Source organism: Nomascus leucogenys, chromosome 5, assembly GCF_006542625.1.
Source record: "Nomascus leucogenys isolate Asia chromosome 5, Asia_NLE_v1, whole genome shotgun sequence".
In the NCBI taxonomy this organism is placed as follows: Eukaryota; Metazoa; Chordata; class Mammalia; order Primates; family Hylobatidae; genus Nomascus; species Nomascus leucogenys.
The window spans coordinates 38,132,504-38,152,148 of NC_044385.1; the positions used below are offsets into that span (position 1 = coordinate 38,132,504).

General features: G+C 36.7%; 1 protein-coding gene across 5 annotated transcripts in view; it reads right to left on the reverse strand.

Annotated features, from left to right (window-relative positions):
* Positions 1-1,094: 1,094 nt before the first annotated feature.
* The window catches only part of MYSM1 (Myb like, SWIRM and MPN domains 1), a 52,159-nt gene continuing 33,608 nt past the window's right edge, over positions 1,095-19,645 (reverse strand). For 2 of the 5 annotated variants that reach the window (XM_003265144.4, XM_030812913.1), the window contains 8 exons: positions 15,360-15,414; positions 15,006-15,056; positions 14,221-14,295; positions 13,413-13,601; positions 11,863-11,995; positions 7,689-7,794; positions 7,453-7,510; positions 1,095-6,434 (listed from right to left, as the gene is read on the reverse strand). In XM_003265144.4, the coding sequence (XP_003265192.1) occupies positions 6,276-6,434; positions 7,453-7,510; positions 7,689-7,794; positions 11,863-11,995; positions 13,413-13,601; positions 14,221-14,295; positions 15,006-15,056; positions 15,360-15,414 (826 nt within the window). In that variant the 3' untranslated portion in view covers positions 1,095-6,275. Of the gene's footprint in view, positions 6,435-7,452; positions 7,511-7,688; positions 7,795-9,434; positions 9,818-11,862; positions 11,996-13,412; positions 13,602-14,220; positions 14,296-15,005; positions 15,057-15,359; positions 15,415-19,645 lie in introns of those variants that run through there. The other 3 variants (XM_030812912.1, XR_004030096.1, XM_030812914.1) reach the window with 3 other exon arrangements.

Sequence of the window (19,645 nt, forward strand, 5' to 3'; positions counted from 1 at the left end):
TTGTCCTCCAATGGATAACACAAATGTGAAAGGAATCTATTGAATATGAGCTGCCCAGGAGGGCCACCCAATCAGAAATACCTGCACTGGATTTACTATTTCTTGTACTTTGCCACCTAAATTATCATCATTTAGGTGCCTGAGTTCAAACTGGTTCTATAACAAGACAGAATATGCCTGTACTACTCTAAGGAAAATTAGCTTATAGGAATAAAAATTTTTCTGCAGATACTGACAAAATTTAAAGGGTGCAAAGTTGATCTAGCAACTAAGGTTCTATGACTCTTCTGAGAAGTATTAATTGTGTAAAAGAAAGATATTTTTAATAGAAAAATGGAAACAACCTGAAGTTCAACTGAAAACAGATCAAATAAATTAAGACAAATATATATAGGCAGAATACTATGTACTTACTGTAAAGGATGAATAGACTTCAGGCACTAACATGGAAGGATGTCCTCAGTGAGAATTATAGAAGTTAAAGATACACAGTATGATTCTGTTGGGTTTTTAAAAAAATTTATAGGTTTTGCATAAAGACTGGAAAGTTGAAGATCAATAATGAGTGAATACTGCTTTTAACGTAGATTTTCACTTCCTTTACACCTTCTACAGCCTTTAGTTGACAGAATGTGTATTGCTTTCATAATGAACATCTTCATATACTCTACCCTTTAACCAAAACTCTCACCATTCTCACGCCTTACCTCCACACCTATGCTAAACACTTCTCTCTGGAGCATCCTCCCACAAATGCTATTTAATCAAATCTGATTAGGCAGCTTCTCTTCCCCAGAAATTGATCTCACTGCTCATATTCCAGAGAATTTTCTCCCATTTGTTTAACCATCCATTACCCTGGAAGTCTTTTTGCATCTTAGTGTCTTAGCTATTCATGTTGGGCTTTATCTGTTTTCCCACTTACTAGATAAGGCTTCTTGTGGGAAGAAATCAAGATTTCCTCATCTTTGCTTCCCCTACAGTGTTCTAACAATAGATGCTCAACAAATCTTTAATAAATTAAAATGTGGCATTTTTTTGCAATTCAATGTGTATATTATATTGCTAATAATTTAGAAAGAATCCAAATGATAACTTTATTTTCAAAATTTTATTTTTATGGAATTTTCAGCATGTTTAAACTTAATTTTTAGAACAAGATAAAATCCAAAAGCTTAAAATCAGATATTTTATAATGTGTCACAATTAAGTATGGAGAGTTCTGTCATTTTTGAGGAAAATCATAATTCTTAAAATGCAGATATTTACAATATTTTTAAATACAGACATATACAACATGGCATATTTAAATGTACAAAATAGTTGAAATTATATTTTATTACAGAACATTCCAAAATTCAAACTAATTTTTAAAAGTCCACAAACACTGATAGCATTTGGAAAAAAATAGCAACAAGTTTATCAATAACCATGCAGTGTATTTAGTAACTAACTTATACACAACACATAATTTACATGTCAAATCCACAAATCTAAAGATATATGACTGATCTATTTAACTCACGCTAGAATCTAAATACTATTTTATAATTCATAGGTTTAAACACATGTTTTACAGTAATCTATGAAACAGGAATATAAACTACGAAAACATATTTCACTGACTTCTTAAGAGACGAGGAAACGTCAAAAATAGCAAATCAGGCATTTTTTTTCCCTGAAATTAAAGTTCTTATGAATACCTTCATAAACACCAAAGGAAGAAAATAAAAACAACTCAGACATTACAACTTAATTTTACCTTCTCAAACTTCTGTTTACAGCTCTTGGCATAATCACAGCTCCCCTGGGATATTTTTATTTTTTCCTGATTTAGTGGAGACAACATATTTATTCCCTCCCTTGTTCCAGGAAAAATGTAAGGTGGCTTAGAAGATAGACTCAGAATATACTAGAAAGTATAATTATAGGTTAAATAAAAAAGAAAATAGAGAAAGCAGAATTTGGGGGAATAGCACATGAAGCCATTTAAGAAAAGGTCAGGAAATATATCCGAAAGTATATTACATTATTCTCCCACAGTGATTTTCTGGAAATATTGCCAAATACATTAATTTGTAAGAAAACTAATATTAAAGTACTGGTAAACTAGAGATGCTGATCAAATTTCTTTGTTAAATTATTTATTTACCCTGATGAAGCAGATGATTATAAAAATGTGCTTTTCTTTGTGCTTGGATAAAAGAAGTTTTCCTAAATACCATATATTGGTAGAATATAGGTGAAAAAAAAAATTGGGGCACCCTTACTGAATTTCTACTGAGAATTCCATCAACTGCTGTCTGCTGACTTGCAACTAGATGGCTTCAACTCAGGTGCTCATGTGTTACACGGCTGTTTTGTGAGCACAAAACAGAGCAGCATCAATTCCAGGGCATCCTGACTATTGGTTCTTCCAGCTCACCTCATCAGGACCCAGCAAGAGAAATGGGAGGAAGGTAATACAGAGGAGACCTGCTCAGGTTGGCATGTTGAGGCCAGTCTCCTCTGTTGGGTTGAGAGCTGCAGAGGCTCTGACTGTGCTTACAGTCCGCATGTCACAGACTTCAACCCCACTCCTAGGGGCAGGGAAGGAATGGTATGGACAGAAGACTGGGAGCAGCATTCAGTAGCTTCAGGGAAACATGCATGGTCTGTCCATCTCTATTCTACAGGCCTAGCTTTCAACAAATAATAGAAAGGGTCTTGTATCTATATGCTGAGAAGTAAGAATGGAGGGAGTGACGATGAAGGAAAGGGTTTGTGGGAAATGGAGAGGAAAGAAAGGTAGTAGGATGTTTCCCTTTCAAGTGTGGCATGAGTTTCAAAACTACAGATTAGGGACTGACCAGAACAAAAATATCTGAAGCCTAAAACAAACCACTGCCTCCTATCTTTTTTGAGGATGAATGGTCCCAAGTAATCCTCGTGAGTTTTGGTTAAGTTGGGAAGGAAGTAAGTTCAAGTCTACAGATCTATAACCGTGGAAACTGCAGTGCTCTTGGATGGAGTGGCAAAGGCTTCCCCAAGGACTGTGGTGGTGGGACAAGGGGACAGAATAATGACTGCTATTTTTCCAGTGATGCCCTTCAGAATACAGGCAATGCCAACTTATCCATTAGGCACAGTACCTAAGGCCCACAGTTTTTTAGAAGCCCACAAAAATGTTTTAATTTTTTTTAGCCTCATAAGAAAAAACTGAACTTCTAAACAAAATGTTTTAATCTAAAATATTAATACATTCATTTCACACAAATACAATTGTAAAATATCACTTTTAATTTTGTATGGAAGAAGGGGTCTAAGATGGCAAAACTATCTAGGGCCCACAAGAATCGTAATGCAGCTCTGAATACAGGGTCAAACAAATTGTAACTGAAGCAATATAACTCGAACAGGAAACTGAAGATAATTTAAAAGGATTAGAGAAGAATGGTCAAGGCTAAAATAATGGAGATGGAGAGTCTGAGTTTACTGATCCTGTTCCACTGGTTTTTCTTTTCTTGAATGTTACCTTGGAATTAGATTAAGTCTAATATTGGGGAAGCATTAGTGTCGATCTCCATTAGCCAAGCCAGAAAAAAAAAAAATTAGCTCATTATTTTATAGTCATTGTGCAATAACAAAGACAGAATCAGGATGAAGACACCTGCATGTCTTTAAGTCCTTTAGTCCTTTCTCCACTTCCGTAAACATTATTAAAGGCAGGTGTTCCTTTGAGACCCTGCCTCCTGAACTTCCTGTATCATAGGCCCCCTCAGTTCTAGACTTCCTCTGTGCTTCTACAAGGCCCTGGCTCCATTATCCTCGGTAGTAGCAAAGGCTGGTAGTGCCAGCAATGTGGGTACCTGTGGTCGCAAAATTGTTTTAAGAATATGACAAAAGAAAAAGGAAGCAGGGAAAATGATGAAGAGAGAAAGAAGTAACCAATTTTAACATACTAAAATTATACTGTCAAAAAAATGGGGAAGGATTTATATACTACATAAATTTATATACTATATATAATTGTTTTTTTAAATAGTAGCACTGAGATATTTGTACTTCACACTTCTCTGTATTTTAAAATATACTTTATAAGACAAATGTACTCTATAGTCAGAAAATACTAAGTATTATTTTGAAAATTGTGCTCTCAAGGCCCCAAACTCTTGACAAGTATCATCCTTGAGATCCTCACAATATGGCTTAGATTAGCAAATACGGTTAAACACTGGCACACAGGGCAGGGAGACTCATATTTGAGAGCAGAACTTTTAACAATTTCCATTACTTTCCATCATCCAAATTCATCCGTATTATAGTATTTGTTCCCCAATATATCATGAGGAAACAGGTCAAAAGGAAGATGAGTACAAAGGAATCAACCACTGCCTTTCACAGAATCACGCAACTTTGGAGCTTGGAAGGGAATACTAAGCCATAAAATTCAGGCCCTTGATTTACTGGTGAGGAGCATGAGGTCCAGGTTATGTGTTTTGATTAAGGTCACACATCAAAGTTAGTAACAGAGTTAGGGTAAGAGCTCAGGTTTCCTGACTTTTGGTATAGTTCCTCTTACACTCTCAGCCCTCAAACTAATTGTTTTATAAGCTACACTTCATTGTTTATCCTAAGTGCATACAGAGAAATGGAAAAATACTACCCTTTTTTTTTAAATGTATGTTAATTTGGAAACTGTATTAACTCAAAATATAAACTTCATATGAGTAGTCCAACGATTAGAATGAACAATAAAATTTTAGTTCTGGAAGGACATTAAGAAGTTAAGTTAGACTTTAGTTAAGAATTAAGGCTCAGGGAAAGCAAACTATATCTCCCCAAATCACAAAGTTGAGACAAGAACCAGGTCACCTAAAGCTGGCTCACTGCTTCTTCCAATACTCCTTATGCTTCATTGGCTATTGATTACAAACAAAGCAAAATATAGAATCAACCTGAGTTAGATATAAGGAAACATTAGTAAGAATGTTTGGTGAATAGGTATAAATAAATTCTCTAAGAAATAAACTAAAATCTATTGAATTTCAATAAAAGGCAGCATGACTGCTTATTTTATTTTAAAATTGGCTTAAATGCAGATCATAATTCTGAGTTTTGGTGTCATTTGAAGATGATGTAAGGCTTAACAAATGTAAAACAGAATTCTAATGTTTAAAATTCTCTAGATCAGGGGTTGGAGAATAATAGCCAACAGCCTATGTTTTATGAGGCCTGTGAGTTAACAATGGTTTTTATCGTTTTAAAGGGCTGTAAAGAAAAAACACACACACAAAGAATAATGTCTCGTAGAGATCATATGTGGCCTGAAAAGTCAAAATTATTTACAAACTGGCCCTTTACATTAAAAAAGTTCACTGACCTCCATTATAGATTCAGAAAGCATATGAAATTGGGCTGAATATGTAATATGTCCTGAAAGGCTTGTTTTAAAAATTAAATCTCTGATTTATTCCAGCTTTATTATCACTTGCCTCTTTCTCCTAATAGTAGGCAGTAGAAAAAAAGTTTGAGTTATGATTACCTCTGTTCCAGTTAAATGAGGTTTTATCACACCTACTAATATAAGTGGACACACAATTGAAGCTAATTATTTTATGTGTGTAAAATCAGTTAAAAATTTTCAGATAGCTGAGAAAATGGCATATCTTATGATACTGTTGCTATACAATGAAATGGAAGCAAGTATCTATGATTAGAAACTGGTAATTTAATTCTCTCCTTTGGGTTTTTCCTGTTTTTAAGATTTTCTTGTCATGCCTCTCCTGGCCTCCTGTTAGATTTATTAATCAGTAGTTCTAAACCATATTAATTATCTCAGTGACCACCCAACCATATCTCATTCATAGCCATAAACAAATTTCACCAGAACATATGGAAAGAATGGAAGTGCTTTTAAATGAAATATGAGATACCACAATGGAACATAAATGACTAGTTCAGGGAAGACATGACTTAGAGACATAGTCCAAATCCCAAGCTGAACACAACAGGAAAGCCGACCAGGCTCCTAAGTTTCACAGCCTACAGCATTGCTCAGTAAAGGACTAGAACACTGTGGTGGACCCTGGTTTGCAGAACACTCTGATAATCGCTATATGAAAACAAATTTGTATCTCTTCCTTTTCACATGATTTATGTGGCAAAGTTTGGATTTTGTGAAATAGAGAAAAAATACCAAAGCTGTGCCAATGTTACCTGCAATCACTTCAAGTTTATAACTTTGAAACTAAGATCTACTGTGTCAAGATTAAAATGTCTTAACTTTAAAATTATCACATTAACAATTCCTTTGTACAGTTCTCTTCGGTTACTCCATTCTCTTGGTTGCTTTTATAATTGGAAAGGAACAAATTTTCTATTTCAGTCAAGAATTCTTCAGCCATAAAGCAATTGGTCACTTTGCTCAGAGTCTTCCTCATACACTCCAAAAGCTAGTTGAAAAGATAAGTTTTATATTTAAATACAGAAAAAGTATGAGGGTTTGCATTACTATCACTATTTTGTCCCTTTCCAGACCTCACATTTCCTAATGCTCAAATGAGAAACACTCTCCTTAAAAATGGTTGAAGATTAACTTGTGTTTAATAGTCACAGAGCTGGAATGGAGGAAATTGCTGCTGAGGAACACTCAGCTTAGTACTTTTATGATTTTACATAAGGAGACAAACCTGAGATTGTTTATGTGATGCCTTCTACTTTGGATGTATTTGTGACTTCTCTCCATTTGTAGTTACGCTTACAAAGCAAAATAATCCCGAGCATACACACACACAAAAATCTAGGTACATAAAAAGATAGATAGGATTCTGCCATTTCAAAACGAGGATGCTAGCTAGAGTCTATTTCCTTGGAAATGTGCATATACTTTTTCAACAACACACAAAAAAGTGGATATAACAGAAAGGAGTAAAAAATATTAAAAAGAAACTTAATGTTTAAATTTTCTATCCCCAATTGCTATTTAAAAAAAGACAAATGTTGCAGATCTACTAGCCTTCAATCATTACAGAAGCAAAACCTAGATGTGAACTGATAGAATTCAAAACTCTTACTTCCTACTAGAAAGTTAAATAAAATGACTATTTAAATTTAATCATTAGATTTATACCATCATTCTTAAAAATGACCAATTGTTAAGGCTAAAATGGAAACATGGCACTTTCAAATTTAATAAAATGAGAAAAATGTTCTCCATTGTGTATAATAATCTGCTAAAATCAGCCGACACTGACAAATTTATTCTAAAATAGATTTTTTTCTATGTGCAAGCTTGGGCAACAAAACACATTACTAATTATCTCCTAGAAATTAATTTTCCAAAGGAAAAAGTAATAAAAGAAATATACAGAAAATTATCCACAAAGTATTAGGCACCATGGGAAAACACACTGAGATGAATAGCTTCAGAATCTGTGAACAATGGAACCAATTAAAATGAAGACAGCTTACTTTCTGCAAACAAGTCAGGTCAGAATCCCGGCGAAAGATTTTATCCATGGGGACGCTGCTGTAGGAAGAAATATGAAAACAAACTGGTGAAACGAATACTATAAACTAATCAGTTTCATAATAAACTATCACAGATGCCATACATCACAATTTTATATTTAACTTGGGTTTTCTCTGAAACATAATTTAATGAGCAACATTGCAGATGTGCAACCATCTCAAACCACAGTACATACCTATGGGAGAGCCTGTATTTTTCTATTATCCATCTTGTCTTTTCAAATACTAATCCCCACTGAGGTTCTTCTAACATCTGCTGTACTTCAAATTTGTAAGGTAAGCCTAGAAAAGCATAAACAAGCACATTTTCATCAACTATTTCTTAACTCTCCAATCTCCTTTTAATTATATTTAAAATTCTCTTCAGTGTTTTTACAACCATAGCTTTGCAGATCAGCTGAACAGCACTTTAAACATAGTGGGCATTCATTAAATATTTATTGCCTGATTGTACTTGGTCCACTAAGCATATTAATGCCAAGCTATTAATAATAAGAAGAAGAGTAAAAGTGCCATTTACATGACAATTCTACGCATGGCACTATGATAGGATAATCATGTAATTTATCACCTAAATCAAGAGACTTTTTGAATGAAAGAAGGTACTATTAATAATTATGCCTGAACCACAGGTTTAAAGTGAGATTATCCTAGACAAACTAAGACATATTGCCATCCTAGTGATAATTAAAAATCTATATATATATATACAGGTTATTAAGCTTACAACAATGCCATAAGGTATTTTTTTTTTTTTTTTTTACAGGTGAGAAAACTGAAGCTGAGATACATTAAAAAACATATTTAGGCTAGCACAGTGGCAGGACATAGATGTTAAAACCCAACAGGTTCACCTCACTTCTGAGACCAAACTCATTCCACCTCCCTAGAAGAGCTAATCTAAGACTAGACAAAGGATAGGATGAACTCTGGGGAGGCAGCAACTGCTTTGAGTCAAAGTTGTTATACTAAACTCTGAGGAAAGAAAGAAGCCCAAGGGGTGGATATCATATATTCAGCTAGAAAGGAAAAAATACCAAACGATGAGCTATCTTAGCAATTTTTCACATATCCTTCAAGACCCCCATGTAAATGCATCTATAGCATTTTTTTAAAAGCTCAACTGATTCACTAGCAAAGGCTGATACCGTCATAGTAACACTTATAATGCAGACTATGTGCCACCTAAAACTTGATGTGAAATCACTTAAATGAAGGAGCTGCCATTATTCACTCTTTTTTTTTTTTTGGATGAGGACACTACATCATAGAAAGGTTAACCTGCTCATGATCAGATATAAAAGGCATAGGCGGAATTTGAACCCAGGCAGTCAGGCTCAAGAGTTCTGCTTTTAACTTTTACATAATACTACCTCTCAACTGGGTTTCTACCATGGTAAGGCTTTTCAAATAAATAAAATGCCAGCAAATCAGAAGGCATGGAAAAAAAAGAAGGGGAAAAATACAACTACTTCCTCACAATGAAATAAAGCATAGCTTAACTGTCAATATGCTCTAAAAAGGCATTTTTTCAGGTGTCTGGAAGAAGGAAAGGGGACAGCAAGCCTGATGATGACGACTGATCTTTTTTATTTAATTGCTCAATTTTCCTCTTCTCCAAAAACTTAAGAAGAGTGACACATTATAGTACACGGGGTATTAAGCAAACTCCTTTTGGTGATAACAATCATTTACTTGACATGCTTTGATTACTTACTAACCATGGATACCATCTATATAATCATAACCACCCACTGAAAACCTATTATTTGCTAAACACTTTACATATATTACTGACACACCTTACAACCATACACCTACTGTAAGAAAGGTAGTAATTTTTTCTCATTTTACAGATACAGCAAAGGAGAATGAGAGTAGACTGCCCAAAGTAAAATAAGCAATAAATGTCAGAGCTGGGATCTGAATCCAGTAGAGTGACTCCTACTCTCAATGAAAGTTGAAGATGAAAATAAAGAGAGGTAAATAACGCATTTTCAATCTATGCTGATGCAAAAACATGAAAACATACACACAAATTATATACAGGTCTATTTGGTATTTTTAAGAATATTTTTTAAGTTAAAAAAAGGTACTTTTAAAGTCAATAAGTTTCCTTTTATAGAGAATATTTTTATCCACTAAAATATCAGAAGAAAACTAATCACTAAATATATTTCCTGCCTGTCACAAGTAAACATTAAACCATTAGAGATATTGTAAAGATATGACCTGAGTTAAAAGTACTGTAGCACAAGGTATCCCATGGCTTCTAGAAAACCTTAATTCTTGCACCAGAGGATTTCTAAGGGCAAAGCAAAAGACCTAGGATTAAGATCTAATACGCAGTGTTAAGCATGGACAAGTCATTTACAAGACAGCTCTGTCCAATGGTAGCTCATGGGAGCATCATGGATAGTTCCCTCTAATACTTTCAAGTGGTTCTTTCCCATCTGGGCTAGTTTATTCACATGCATATGCTGATCTGTACTTTGCTAAATACTCCAGGGATACTCTTCTACTTATCTCCAGAGTTCACTCTCTATTCTGCTTTCTGTTCTCTTGGGGCTCTGTCTCACAAACTCAGCTGTCTTGGTCTCCTTATCTCCATCACCTTAATTGAGTCTGCCTGGCTCTGGGTGGGTTTCTCCTTCTTGTGCCATATCTGAAAACCCTCTTAAGCAGTAAGCTGGGGTAATGTGGGGCTCTTTTCATTTGTTTCCCATCTCTTAGCAATCGTATTCCTTTGCTGCTCAATGTTGTGTTTAAATACCATTATTTTATATATTTTGTCCAGTTTTTTGGTCGTTTCAGACAAGTTCTTGTTACTTCATTTTGGCCAGAGTAGAATTCCATGAACTAAATTTTAAATTTCATGTAATTCTAATCAACTTACATTTAAAGTCACATGTACTGCTATTGTATTGGATAGCACCAGAATTGAGGTTCATTACCAAAACCTAGCAGTCTGTGAAATTACAAAATCAAGTCAGATGATGGTTTAAAGATGGTTTAAAAATGATTTAAAGAGAGAACAAGTTAATTGAGATTCTTTTTATAAAATTGTACTGAGCTAAAGAATAATGTGTATTATCTGCTATGCTCAAAATGGATATTCCAGACTAAAAGCTAATACCAGTATTATTAATTCAGTAAAAACCCATAGTGTTGACCACCTCCTAGATGCAAAGCAATTTATTAGGTGCTACTGGAGAAAAAAGACAAATAAGACATAGTCTCTGCTCTTTGGGTATACAATTTATTAGGACTTGCTAAATAGATAAATTGCATTAAAAGACAAAGTGACCATGGAGGCAGGAATGAAGTGTTGCAGATACATAAAGCATAAAGCAACTAATAGTAAATAACATGGGGGCAGTGCTGGTAAACCTATATCAAATACAGGGCATCCAAGTGAGATCATTAAGAATGAAGAGAAATTATTAAACAAATATTCATTTAGTATCTACTTTATGCCAGGCCTCATGCTAGAAACAGGATAGAAAAATGGGTACAATACAGTATTTATTCTCAAAGAGCTCATGAACTAACGGGGAAGAGTACTTTTGTACTCTTGTATATGTGGGGTAACTGTAGTGGCAGTGTCCAGGGGCAGTAATGTGGGGTAGTGGCAGTAATGTGGGGTAACTGTAGTGGCAGTGTCCAGGGGACCTGACCTATAGGAGTGGCAGTAATGACAGAATAAATATCCTAGAGTTATTTAGCCTATTGTTTCCTCTGATTATTTGCTTTCTAGCCACACTCCCTTCCTTTTCCTAGTCTGCTGTACTAATTCCCTATCCACCCAGAAATGTTTGGACTACAAGTGGACATAAACCTCGGAGGAATCAAGTCAGATGATGGTCTATGCCAACCAAATTCTTTCCTGAGATAGAATGGGAACAAAGAAAGATACAAATTGAGTTAGTCATTGTTAACCCTAAACTGGCAGGTGACAGAGAGCTGGTGGTCATTTTTTTTCTTCATTTGCATGCTATCACAGAGAAAGCCAGTCTGCATTTATAAAAAAATTTTCATGAGAACAGAGACTGTTTTGTTTACTGCAACATCTCCAGTGCCTAGCATAAACACTGCCTGGCCATAACTTTTCTCCATATTTCAATCCTTTTGCCTAGTGGCCATGATAATAAAAATGGGGACTTGAATATAGCAGGAGATTAAGAAAGGAAAGAGGGTGGCTGCAATAGGGTAACACCCAAATAATGATTCCCTAGTTGAGGGCACAAACTCTTGCATTAAATAATTTTGCACAGTTGCAATATTTTGATTTGTATGAGTCAAAGAAATAAGAGTAGAAATAGGATAAAGTTATTTTTGTTGAAAACTTACGATAAGAGCCATCTGGGCTAATTTCCTCACTTATAACCAGGCAGGTAATCTGAGAATATGGTAAGGGATTATTTCGATTATAGGGACTAACAATCATTCCAATGAACTTTGCACCTCCTCTGGAGAAGTAACTCTACAATTACAAGAAAAATATAATTAGTTTCAACTATATAAATTCAAAAGCCAATATTTATCCATACTAACATTTTAAACATCTAATGGAGAAAAGCAGGAACAAAAAGGTGCATTAAAAAGTTCACATCTGGCCCGGCACGGTGGCCCACGCCTATAATCCCAGCACTTTGGGAGACTGAGGCAGGCGGATTGCTTGAGGTCAGGTCAGCCTGGTCAGGCTTGAGACCAGCCTGGCCAACATGGTGAAACCCCGTCTCTACCAAAAATACAAAAATTAGCTGGGTGTGGTGGCACGTGCCTGTAACCCCAAGCTACGCAGGAGGCTGAGGCAGCAGAATCACTTAAACCTGGGAGGCAGAGGTTGCAGTGAGTCAAGATCTCACCACTGCACTCCAGCCTGGGTGACAGAGTAAGACTATGTCTCTAAAAAAAAAAAAAAAAAAAGTTCACATCCAAACTGCAATTAAATCAAATGCCTTAGATATTCATCTCACATTGTACATTTTTCAGGCAAAAATGTGCTCAACCAAATCCAAAATGACCCTTAAAAATAAAAAATGGCCTACACAATCTGTATTTGCCATGAATATATTTACTAATTATATTCACCACCCTACATCTGTAATTCTTATCAATACAGTAGTAATTTACAAATACCCTACAGCAAACCCAGTAGTCACATATCAAATGTAAAATCCCAGAATAAAATAAAACTTTTTCTTCAGCTATAAAAAATACATTATGTTTCTTACTATTTCAGTTATAACTAGTCCCTGTCCTAGTTGTTCCCATCAATTTTTAAAGGCTCTAGGAGTATTTATCGGTGATACATTCGTGGCTTGTCTGTACTTAATAAAATAACTGACTTTCTAAATGTTTACATAAACAATTATCAATCTCACAATCAGAAAAAAAAAAAAATGCATGTTCTTTTAAAACCCCCAGTATATGTATTTTTTTTTTTTTTTGGCTGGGTGTGGTGGCTCACGCCTATAATCCCAGCACTTCTGGAGGCTGAGGCGGGTAGATCACCTGAGGTCAGGAGTTTGAGACCAGCCTGGCTAACACGGTGAAACTCTGTTTCTACTAAAACTACAAAAAATTAGCTGGGCGTGGTGGTGCACGCCTGTAATCCCAGCTACTTGGGAGGCTGAGGCAGGAGAATCACTTGAACCTAAGAGGCGGAGGTTGCAGTGAGCCAAGATTGTGCCATTGCACTCCAGCTTGGGCGACAAGAGCGAAACTCTGTCTCAAAAAATAAATAAATAAATAAATAAATAAATAAATAAACAAACAAACAAAACCCCCAGTGTAAAGAATATTAGAAATGCAGTAAGAAAAATGTTTAATCTATTTAAAAGGGAGCATTGAGGGCGTGTGCAACCATTTACAGAATATAAATATACATGTAATACCTGGTATTTAGCTTGTGTGTCAATATCTCGTAAGGAAGGATTAGGATCAAAAGCAGGATGAGAATGATACCATCCAATAACACTGAAGCCTCTAACAGCCAAGGTTTCTGAGGCCTGTGTTTGTGACACAGGATCCATCTCACACTGTAGTCCTGTACTCAGACTGTTACATGGTTCTGCTGCACAGACCTATAAACGATTGATCCTCAAATGATTATACTAAAATCCTGTTAATTCTATTACTCTAATGTTATAATTCTTTCAGAGATACAGAAACTTTTCAAGGCCAAGACTTCTATTTGACAATACCACAGGTGCCTTTAACTTGCAAATGACTTATACGCCAAAAGTCTGATTATATGCTAGGAACTTAGCATGCATTTTTCTACTCAAACAAGGTCGTAATAATGGTTAGTTTTCCAGGTCAGCCCACATAATACCTGTACGAGGGTATTCTTTCAATGACTCCTGTTACTTATGACAATAATTTCAATAGAATGATGCATACAAACTTTCAACTAAAGTGTTAGTACCTATTTCTGCCCTCTTAGAAGTTGTAGCTTTTTACTAATAAAGGTAATGAGGACCCAAGGCCTCGCAATGTTCTCTCTTGGTGGTAAAAAGAAACAGGTGCTCGGCATATGGAATGTTAAGTCACTTCTGGGAATATATAACTTGCTACATTTGCATATTCTCATATCAATAGGTAAAGTCTGTATTTTAATTATATTCACTGAATTCTATAAAAATATTTGGTATGGTAGTAGGACTAAATAATTAAAACATTTTTTTAAAAGACAGAACTTACTTCAACTACTTTATCAACTTCTGAGTATCTTCCTCCTAACAGACCAATCACTTCTGCCATAGAAACATGAGCATGCTAAAAGAAATACAAGACAGACTTAACCCAAACACACAAACCCACCTGACAAAGTAACAAAACTCACTTATCATAAGAAAGTCATTTGTAAGTATAGTCATCATGCTTTTATAAAATAAAGTAGCATAGGAGAGGAACTAGATGCTAGCATCAGTGCACAGAAACTAAGATTTCACGTCTAACTTCACCGCTGGCTGAGAAGCTTTCAACCAAACACTTAAAAATTCTCAGACTCTGCTTTTGCAATTACAAAATGAAGATACAGTTTACTCTCCCTACTCAAGGGAGGTATTGTGTAAGGATACAAAGTAAAAATCACTCTAAATCCTTCTACACAAACACATCACAAACACAAAAACTGTTGGAGGTATCGGTAGTTTAGTAAAAACAAAAAAACCCTCCAAATTAGAGGAGTTGTGCTTTTTTTCAGTGATCTAAAAGGTGGCAGACACAGATATTAGAAAATTAAAATAGGGTTAATGATGGTAAACAGTCTGCAAAAACTCACATTAATTTATTTTCTCTAAAATATGGAAACATGCAATTGTTTGGCTTTTCTCCAAAAGAAAAGACTTATTTTTAGATTCCTTGTAAAAGAGGATAGTTAAGATCCAAAATACACGTCTTCCATACTCTGTCTTATGCCTGCAATAAAAATACACAAGAGTAGAAATCAGAAAAACTAAGTAAACACAATAGATTATCCTTACCAAATCCATTATTAAAAGTGCTTCTGAAGCCACTTTCACCTGAAATGGCTCCTGAAATATAAAAAACAAAACAAAACGGGGGAGCATAAAAATAGAGATTTTTGTTCTCCCCACCTGGAATGCCCACCCTATTCTCCTTTATCCACCCCACCAAGTTCTCAGCACTAACCAAAGCTCAGCACAAACTAGATTTTTAAAACATTATGATTTAAAATTCCAGCAGGGAGAAATTCTCTCTCATTTTCAGTCTTTTCATACATATGCCTTGCACATACGGAAAAAGAGTAAGTATTTCCTGCTTGACAGGGGGAAGCGGGGATTGTCTATTGTCATTCATTAATGCATAAATAGTACCTGCTTTTCTTCACTAAAAAAATTACAAGGTATCAGTTGGAAGGGATCAAACGAGCTGAAAAAGAAAAAAATATTTTCAACATAATCTCAACAAGATTAGGAAAACAACATTTATTTGCAAATCTGAAAGTGTGTATCAATAATCTAAACCCAAATTCTGTCTCAATGAGAGAGTTTTGTAGGAGATTCCATAAACCCTTTCGAAAGAAGCACTGTTCTTTTAGATTTAACAAGAACAAAAAAAAACCCAGGAACTTTGAGATAAAGTTACTCTGTTGTCTTAATTTCCTTTAACACTCAAAGAGGACACTATAAACTATCAGACATATGTCCCACACTAAAAGCAGATTTCAAAAAGTTCAATGAAAATATAATTAACTATCTGTCATGAGACCCAAAAAAGGTTCAAGAAAGATGGAAGTTTATCAAAAACACTTGTCAGTTCAATAACGTGCCCACTATAGAATAGGAACTTAAAACATTTTTTGAATGAATGAATGACAAACAGTTCTGATAAAGATATTAATGCATTACTCCTATCATAAACTCTTAAAGTGAAAAAGTGGCCAGGTGCAGTGTCTCACATCTGTAATTCCAACACTTCAGGAGGCCGAGGTGGGCAGACCCCTTGAGCCTAGGAGTTTAAGACCAGCCTGGATAACATGCTGAAACCCCACCTCTACAAAAAAAATTTAAAAATTAGCTGAGCGTGGTGGCGTGTGAATGTAGTCCCAGCCACTCGGGAGGCTGAGGTGGAAGGATCACTTAAGCCCAGGAGGTGGAGGCTGCAGTGAGCCATGATTTCGCCACTCTACTACTCCACTCCAGCCTGGTGACAGAGTGAGACCCTGTCTCCGAAGAAAAACAAAAAAGTGAAAAAGTAAAAAGAGGTGAAAAAGGGAGAACCTAAGCAAGGTCAAAAGCACACATAAATACGAGAAATGTCAGTAAAGAATTGAGGCTTGAGAACTATATTAAGAACAATAAAAAGGTTTTTTTAGGCTATCTTCAGGGAAAGAAAAACACACAGGAATACATTCGCATTAACACAACTGGAAGAGAGCAGGGCAATTCCATTCCCATTCAACCACGGATGGTTAGCTTCAAGAGAACATTTTGTTTTGCTTAATAATGTATCCCAAGTGATCAGAACCATGCCTGACATATACAGCAGGCATTCAAAGATACTTGTTGAATAAAGAAAGACCTTTACATTAGAAAGTGTTTAATCAACACAAAAAGAAACTGAAGGCCAAGATAGATGAGAAAATAGCACAGAAAGAACATCCTGGAGTACTTAAGAACCACGGATATGGAACCGCTGTCAATGCTTGTTGAGGAACTGCAGAGAAGGGGAAAGTTACTGAAGGACTAGAAATAGACAATTATTGAGCTTGTTTCACAATACAAAAAAGCAGACTGCAGAAAAGGAGGAATTCGATGTTGAATAGTAGTAGAATTCTAGAAAAAATTATGGAACAGCTGATTTGTGATCCTTAACTAAGTGAAGAGGTGACTAAGTAAAATAATGAGTTCATGAAAAGTCATGATTAAGTAGACCTTATTGTAGACACTATTGATAGGAATGATCTGTTAGAAACTAAAGACATATTAAATATATTTTATCTGAAATTAAACAAGACATCTGATATGATTATCCTTCTGTATAAGATGAAGATATATGGGTTAATTGTGGTAATCTATATAGCTGATTGAAGAATGAATGTCTTCGTTGTTTAAATATATACAATGAGGTTTACATTTCTCCAATTAAACATTTCAATCAGTGAGTAATGGCAGGAAAGGCAAGCTTATTGAAATGTTATAGTGCAGGGAGCCAAGATGGCCGAATAGGAACAGCTCCGGTCTCCAGCTCCCAGCCCCAGCGACACAGAAGACGGGTGATTTCTGCATTTCTGCTTGAGGTACTGGTTTCATCTCACTAGGGAGTGCCTAACAGTGGGTGCAGGACAGTCGGTGAAGCGCACTGTGCGCGAGCCGAAGCAGGGCGAGGCATTGACTCACTCGGGAAGCGCAAGGGGTCAGGGAGTTCCCTTTCCTAGTCAAAGAAAGGGGAAGCAGACGGCACCTGGAATATCGGGTCAGTCCCACCCTAACTGTGCTTTTCCAACGGGCCTGGAAAACGGCACACTAGGAGATTGTATCCTGCACCTGGCTCGGAGGGTCCTATGCCCACGGAGTCTCGCTAATTGCTAGCACAGCAGTCTGAGATCAAGCTGCGAGGCGGCAGCGAGGCTGGGGGAGGGGCGCCCGCCATTGCCCAGGCTTGCTTAGGTAAACAAAGCAGCCAGGAAGCTCGAACTGGGTGGAGCCCACCACAGCTCAAGGAGGCCTGCCTGCCTCTGTAGGCTCCACCTCTGGGGGCAGGGCACAGACAAACAAAAACTCTGCAAGAACTTCCACAGACTTAAATGTCCCTGTCTGACTGACAGCTTTGAAGAGAGTAGTGGTTCTCCCAGCACGCAGCTGGAGATCTGAGAACGGTCAGACTGCCTCCTAAAGTGGGTCCCTCACCCCTGAGCAGCCTAACTGGGAGGCATCCCCCCAGTAGGGACAGACTGACACCTCATTCAACCCGGTATTTCTCTGAGACAAAACTTTCAGAGGAACTATCAGACAGCTGAATTTGTGGTCTCACGAAAATCCGCTGTTCTGCAGCCACCACTGCTGACACCCAGCCAAACAGGGTCTGGAGTGCACCTCTAGTAAACTCCAACAGACCTGCAGCTGAGGGTCCTGTCTGGTAGAAGGAAAACTAACAAACAGAAAGGACATCCACACCAAAAACCGATCTGTACATCACCATCATCAAAGACAAAAAGTAGATAAAACCACAAAGATGGGGAAAAAACAGACCAAAAAAACTGGAAACTCTAAAAAGCAGAGCACCTCTCCTCCGCCAAAGGAACGCAGTTCCTCACCAGCAACGGAACAAAGCTGGATGGAGGATGACTTTGATGAGTTGAGAGAAGAAGGCTTCAGACGATCAAACTACTCTGAGCTACGAGAGGAAATCCAAAACAACAGCAAAGAAGTTAAAAACTTTGAAAAAAAATTAGAAGAATGGATAACTAGAATAACCAATGGAGAGAAGGGCTTCAAGGAGCCGATGGAGCTGAAAGCCAAGTTTCGAGAACTACGCGAAGATTGCAGAAGCCTCAGTAGCAGATGTGATCAACTGGAAGAAAGGGTATCGCTGATGGAAGATGAAAGGAATGAAATGAAAAGAGAAGGGAAGTTTAGAGAAAAAAGGATAAAAAGAAATGAACAAACCCTCCAAGAAATTTGGGACTATGTGAAAAGACCAAACCTACGTCTGATTGGTGTACCTGAAAATGATGGGGAGAATGGAACCAAGTTGGAAAACACTCTGCAAGATATTATCCAGGAGAACTTCCCCAATCTAGCAAGGCAGGCCAGCATTCAGATTCAGGAAATACAGAGAACGCCACAAAGATACTCCTCGAGAAGGGCAACTCCAAGACACATTATTGTCAGATTCACCAAAGTTGAAATGAAAGAAAAAATGTTAAGGGCAGCCAGAGAGAAAGGTCGGGTTACCCACAAAGGGAAGCCCATCAGACTAACAGCTGATCTCTCAGCAGAAACTCTACAAGCCAGAAGAGAGTGGGGGCCGATATTCACTATTCTTAAAGAAAAGAATTTTCAACCCAGAATCTCCTATCCCGCCAAACTAAGCTTCATAAGTGAAGGAGAAATAAAACACTTTACAGACAAGCAAACGCTGAGTGATTTTGTCACCACCAGGCCTGCCCTAAAAGAGCTCCTGAAGGAAGCACTAAACATGGAAAGGAACAACCGGTACCAGCCACTGCAAAAACATGCCAAATTGTAAAGACCATCGAGACTAGGAAGAAACTATAGCAACTAACGAGCAAAATAACCAACTAACATCATAATGACAGGATCAGATTCACACATAACAATATTAAGGTTAAATGTAAATGGGCTAAATGCTCCAATCAAAAGACACAGACTGGCAAACTGGATAAGGAGTCAGGACCCATCAGTGTGCTGTATTCAGGAAACCCATCTCACGTGCAGACACACACATAGACTCAAAATAAAGGGATGGAGGAAGATCTATCAAGCAAATGGAAAACAAAAAAAGGCAGGGGTTGCAATCCTAGTCTCTGATAAAATAGACTTTAAACCAACAAAGATCAAAAGAGACAAAGAAGGCCATTACATAATGGTAAAGGGATCAATTCATCAAGAAGAGCTAACTATCCTAAATATATATG